The 7,073-nt window shown below is 49.1% G+C and overlaps 1 protein-coding gene across 1 annotated transcript in view; it reads left to right on the top strand.

Moving 5' to 3' along the window:
* The window catches only part of LOC138952703 (serine-rich adhesin for platelets-like), a 58,939-nt gene that overhangs the window by 10,857 nt on the left and 41,009 nt on the right, over nt 1–7,073 (top strand). The window contains exon 6 of the mRNA XM_070324408.1: nt 971–6,958. Within this exon, the coding sequence (XP_070180509.1) occupies nt 971–6,958 (5,988 nt within the window). The remainder of the gene's footprint in view (nt 1–970; nt 6,959–7,073) is intronic.

The raw sequence follows: 7,073 nt of genomic DNA, 5'->3' as shown, positions 1-7,073 counted from the left end.
CCATCGACCCGGAGAGCGTTCATCTGCGGCGTGTAGACATCTTGCTTTCCCTAGATCAGTGTGAGTGTGAGCTATGTACGTACAATGTGAACGCCAAGCACATTGTGCTTAAAAAAAACCACCACAGTGTACAACACAAATGAAAGCTTTGCGGCGGTAATTCTTCACAACACACAGCGTGATCGACCAAGTGGGCCTGTAGAGTTTCAACCACAGCCTCCTCTTGAGTGTGCAGACGCCTTGCCTTCCTTTGCTCGGCGCTTGCATTTTTCTGTGGGTGTGAACCCAAGTAACATGGGTATGTAAGCTGACGCCAAGACAAGCGACCCTGAGCAGCCAACAGCATGTTCAACCTGACCTGGAGGGACAGCGTTCAGTGCGAGAAAATCCTGCTACCCATAGACACGTTGTTTTACATAGCTGAGTGATTGTATATTTTTGTGTCAACAAATGTCAGACACATGGCATGCGAAGACCTAGACGACAATGTTGTTTTCAACAGCAAAAGCTTTGCAATGAATAAGCGTAAGGGCGGAGACGCCTCTGAACAACAATGATCAGCATTCATTGAGACAGTAATCTGCTGATTATGGACATCTTATTTTACGCACCGCAGCGCTTGTGTGTTCCTGTGCTCATGAATCCCCGAGAAACATTGCTCTTCTGAGGATGTAGGTACGCAAAAAGCTTTGCGGAGTATGCCCACGAAGACATATCTACCACAGAAAGGCAGCTTTAAGCCGCGCGCAGCATGTTCAACCTAGCCTTCCAGGCAACCAACACCTGCAGCTTGTACGTAGAAACCTTGCTTGTGCTAGCTCATGCATGTATCCCTCCTGTGCATGAATCCCACACACTGGATACACCAGCACCTCGCTGTGTGTAACACTGTTATCCATATAGATTCAAGTAGAGACTTGTGAAGACAAAACCCACCGCATAAAACTGACTCTCACTTTATCTACGGCAGAATCTGGCGGAACACCAACCATAGGCTCTTCTGAGGCACCTACCACAACTGTTGCTGAACTATCTACAACTGCTACTGAGGCTCGCACACTAACAGCTTCTGCAGCAGTTACAAGTACAGAGATATCCACAGCAAGTACTACTGGAATTCTTGCAACAACTGCTGCTGAAGTTCCAACAACGAGTAGAGGCACATCTACAACAGGTAGTGCTGAAGGTCCTACAAGTACAGAAACTCCTACAACGAGCTCTGAGACATCTCCAACAAGTAGTACAGTAACTCCTACAACGGGTTCTGAGACATCTACAAGTAGTACTGAAGCTCCTACAACGAGTTCAGAGACATCTCCAACAAGAAGTACAGAAGCCCCTACAACGAGTTCCGAGACATATACAGCAAGTAGTACTGAAGCTTCTACAACGAGTTCAGAGACATCGACAACCAGTAGTACTGAAGCTCATACAACGAGAACTGAGACATCTACAGAAAGTAGTACTGAAGCTCCTACAACGAGGACAGAGACATCGATAACAAGTAGTACTGAAGCTCCTACAACGAGTACAGAGACATCTACAACAAGTAGTACTGAAGCTCCTACAACGAGGACAGAGACATCTACAACAAGTAGTACTGAAGCTCCTACAACGAGGACAGAGACATCTACACCAAGTAGTACTGAAGCTCCTACAACGAGTACAGAGACATCTACAGCAAGTAGTACCGAAGCCCCTACAACGAGTACAGAGACATATACAGCAAGTAGTACTGAAGCTCCTACAACGAGGACAGAGACATCGACAACAAGTAGTACTGAAGCTCCTACAACGAGAACTGATACATCTACAGCAAGTAGCACTGAAGCTCCTACAACGAGGACAGAGACATCGACAACAAGTAGTACTGAAGCTCCTACAACGAGAACTGAGACATCTACAGAAAGTAGTACTGAAGCTCCTACAACGAATACAGAGACATCGTCAACAAGTGGTACTGAAGCTCCTACAACGAATACAGAGACATCTACAGCAAGTAATATTGAAGCTCCTACAACGAGTACAGGGACATCTGTAACAACTACTACTGAAGCTCCTAAGATTCCAACAACAACAACTGCCGCTGATAAACCAACAACAACTGCCGCTGAGACACCAACAACAACAACAGTCGTCACTGAGACACCAACAACGACAGTCGCCACTGAGACACCAACCACACCAGTCGCCGCTAAGACACCAACAACAACAACAGTCGCCACTGATACACCAACAACAACAACAGTCGCCGCCGAGACACTAGCAACACGAACTGCCGCTGAAACACCAACAACAACAACAACAACAACAACTACCACTGAGACACCAACCACAACAGTCGCCGCTGAGACACCAACAACCACAACAGTTGCCGCAGAGACACCAACCACAACAACAGTCGCCACTGAGACACCAACCACAACAGTCGCCACTGAGACACCATCAACACCAACTGCCGCTGAAACACCACCACCAACAACAACAACAACTACCACTGAGACACCAACCACAACAGTCGCCGCTGAGACACCAACAACAACAACAGTTGCCGCTGAGACACCAACCACAACAACAGTCGCCACTGAGACACCAACCACAACAGTCGCCACTGAGACATCAACAACAACAACTGTCGCCGCTGAGACAACAACCACAACAGTCGCCACTGAGACACCACCAACAACAACAGTCGCCGCTGAGACACCAACCACAACTGTCGCCGCTGAGATACCAACAATAACAACAGTCGCCGCTGAGACACCAACAATAACAACAGTCGCCACTGAGACACCAACAACAACAGTCGTCGCTGAGACACCAACCACAACAGTCGCCGTTGAGACACCAACAACAACAACTGTCGCCACTAAGACACCAACAACAACAACTGCCGCTGAGACACCAACAACAACAGTCGCCGCTGAGACACCACCAACAACAACAACTGCCGCTGAGACACCAACAACAACAGTCGCCGCTGAGACACCACCACCAACAACAACTGTCGCCGCTGGGACACCAACAACAACAGTCGCCGCTGAGACACCAACAACAACAACAACTGTCGCCGCTGGGACACCAACAACAACAGTCGCCGCTGAGGCACCAACAACAACAACTGTCGCCGCTGAGTCACCAACAACAATAACAACAACAGTCGCCCCTGAGACACCAACAACAACAACAACAGTCGCCACTGAGACACCAACAACAACAACTGCCGCTGAGACACCAACAACAACAACTGCTGCCGAGACACCAACAACAACAGTCGCTACTGAGACACCACCAACATCAACTACCGCTGAGACACCAACAACAACAGTCGCCACTCAGACATCAACCACAACAACTGCCGCTGAGACACCAACAACAGCAGTCGCCCCTGAGACACCAACAACAACAACTGCCGCTGAGACACCAACAACAACAACTGTCGAAGCTGAGACACCAACAACAACTGTCGCCGCTGAGACACCAACAACAACAGTCGCCGCTGAGGCACCAACAACTACAACTGTCGCCGCTGAGACACCAACAACAACAGTCGCCGCTAAGACACCAACAACAACAACAACAGTCGCCACTGAGACACCAACAACAATAACTGCCGCTGAGACACCAACAACAACAACTGCCGCTGAGACACCAACAACAACAACTGCCGCTGAGACACCAACAACAACAGTCGCCACTGAGACACCAACAACAACAGTCGCCGCTAAGACACCACAAACAACAGTCGCCACTGAGACACCAACAACAACAGTCGCAGCTGAGACAACAACAACAACAGTCACCACTGAGACACCAACAACAACTGCCGCTGAGACACCAACAACAACAACTGCCACTGAGACACCACCAACAACAACTGCTGCTGAGATACAAACAACAACAGTCGCCACTGAGACACCAACAACAACAGTCGCCCCTGAGACACCAACAACAACAGTCGCCACTGAGACACCAACCACAACAGTCGCCGCTAAGACACCACAAACAACAGTCGCCGCTGAGACACCAACCACAACAACAGTCGCCACTGAGACACCAACAACAACAGTCGCAGCTGAGACAACAACAACAACAGTCACCACTGAGACACCAACAACAACAACTGCCGCTGAGACACCAACAACAACAACTGCCGCTGAGACACCACCAACAACAACTGCTGCTGAGATACAAACAACAACAGTCGCCACTGAGACACCAACAACAACAGTCGCCCCTGAGACACCAACAACAACAGTCGCCGCTGAGACACCACCAACAACAACAACAGTCGCCACTGAGACACCAACAACAACAGTCGTCGCTGAGACACCAACCACAACAGTCGCCGCTGAGACACCAACGACTGCTGCTGAAACACCAACAACAACAACAATTGCCGCTGAGACACCAACAACAACAACTACCACTGAGACACCAACAACATCAACTACCGCTGATGCACCAACCACAACAACAGTCGCCACTGAGACATCAACAACAACAACTGCCGCTGAGACACCAACCACAACAGTCGCCGCTGAGACACCAACAACAACAGTCGCCGCTGAGACACCAACAACAACAGTCACCGCTGAGACACCACAAACAACAGTCGCCACTGAGACACCAACAACAACAGTCGTCGCTGAGACACCAACCACAACAGTCGCCGCTGAGACACCACAAACAACAGTCGCCGCTAAAACACCAACATCAACAGTCGCCGCTGAGACACCACAAACAACAGTCGCCGCTGAGACACCAACAACAACAACTACCGCTGAGACACCAACAACAACAACTGCCTCTGAGACACCAACAACAACAACTGCCGCTGAGACACCAACAACAACAACTGCCGGTGAGTCACCAACAACAACAACTGCCGCTGAGACACCAACAACAACAGTCGACGCTGAGACACCAACAACTGACTTTGAGACACCAACAATAACAACCGCAGAGACACCAACAACAACAACTGCTGATGAGACAACATCAAGTGCTGGTGAGACATCAACAACAACATCTGGCGGTGAGACAAGAATAACAACAACAACCGCCGGTAAGACACCAACACAAACAACCGCTGGTGGTACACCAACAACAACTGCCGCTGAGACACCAACAACTACAACAACTTCCTCTGAGTCACCATCAACTATAACTGCTGGTGAGACACCATCGCCAACATCTGCTGGTAAGACCCCAACAACAACAACAACCGCCTCTGAGTCACCATCAACAACAACTGCTGGTGAGACACCAACAACAACTGCTGGTGAGACACCAACAAAAACAACCGCCTCTGAGACGCCAACAACAACTGTCGCTGAGACACAAACAACAACAACCGCCGCTGAGGCACCAACGACAACAACAACCGCCTCTGAGACACCATCAACTACAACTGCTGGTGAGACACCAACAACAACAACTGCCGGTGAGACACCAACAACAACAACGGCCGTTGAGACACAAACAACAACAACTGCCGCTGAGACACCAACAAAAACAACCGCCTCTGAGACGCCAACAACCACAACAACAGTCGCCGCTGAGACACAAACAACAACAACTTCCGCTGAGACACCAACAAAATCAACCGCCTCTGAGACACCATCAATATATACAACTGCTGGTGAGACACCAACAACAACAACCGCTGGTGGGACACTAACAACACCAACTGCTGGTGAGACACCAACAACAACAACTGCCAGTGAGACACAAACAACACCAACTGCCGGTGAGACACCAACAACAACTGCCGGTGAGACACCAACAACAACAACTGCCGTCGAGACACCAACAAAAACAACTGCCGTGGAAACACCAACAACCGCTGATGAGACACTATCAATTACCACTACCGATGAGACACCTACATCAACAACTGTTGAAACACCAACAACTGCTGGTGAGACACCAACAACAACAACTGCCGGTGAGACACCAACAACAACAACTGCCGGTGAGACACCAACAACTACAACTGCTGGTGAGACACCAACAACAACAACAACTGCCGTGGAAACACCAACAACCGCTGATGAGACATTATCAATTACCACTACCGGTGAGACACCTACAACAACAACTGTTGAAACACCAACAACCGCTGGTGAGACACCGTCAATTACAACTGCCGGTGAGACACCTACAACAACAACTGTTGAAACACCAACAACCGCTGGTAAGACACCAACAACAACAACTGCCGGTGAGACACCAACAACAACAACTGCCGGTGAGACACCAACAACAACAACCGTGGAAACACCAACAACCGCTGGTAAGACACCAACAACAACAACTGCCGGTGAGACACCAACAACAACTGTTGGTGAGACACCAACAACAACAACAACTGCTGTTGAGACTCCAACAACAACAACTCCTGGTGAGACACCAAGAACAACAACTGCCGTTGAGACACCAACAACAACAACTGCAGGTGAGACACCAACAACAACAACTGCCGGTGAGACACCAACAACAACAACTGCCGGTGAGACACCAACAACAACATCTGCTGGTGAGACACCACCAACAATAACAACAGTCGCCACCGAGACACCAACAAAAACAACCGCCTCTGAGACGCCAACAACAATAACTGCTGGTGAGACACCAACAAAAACAACCGCCTCTGAGACGCCAACAACAAGAACTGCTGGTGAGACACCAACAACAACAACTGCTGTTGAGACACCAACAACAACAACAACTGCTGTTGAGACACCAACAACAACAACAACTGCTGGTGAGACACCAACAACAACAACTGCCGGTGAGACACCACAAACAACAACTGCCGGTGAGACACCACAAACAACTGCCGTTGAGACACCAACAACACAAACTGTAACCTCTGCTTTTACGCAAGAAGCAACAACCGGTGGTGTTCTTGTGACAGAGGCTCCTACTGCAACAACCAGGAACACTTTTACAGGTACAGTCTTTCTTAGTATGCCCTACTTCCTAAACGTAGTATTAGTAAAACCAACATAGGGGAAGGGCTCCTAATATGGACCACATTTTGTTTCATGCTAATAACTAGCTTGTTT

Source organism: Littorina saxatilis, linkage group LG2, assembly GCF_037325665.1.
Source record: "Littorina saxatilis isolate snail1 linkage group LG2, US_GU_Lsax_2.0, whole genome shotgun sequence".
In the NCBI taxonomy this organism is placed as follows: domain Eukaryota; kingdom Metazoa; phylum Mollusca; class Gastropoda; order Littorinimorpha; family Littorinidae; genus Littorina; species Littorina saxatilis.
This window is presented reverse-complemented; position numbering and strand designations above follow the sequence as displayed.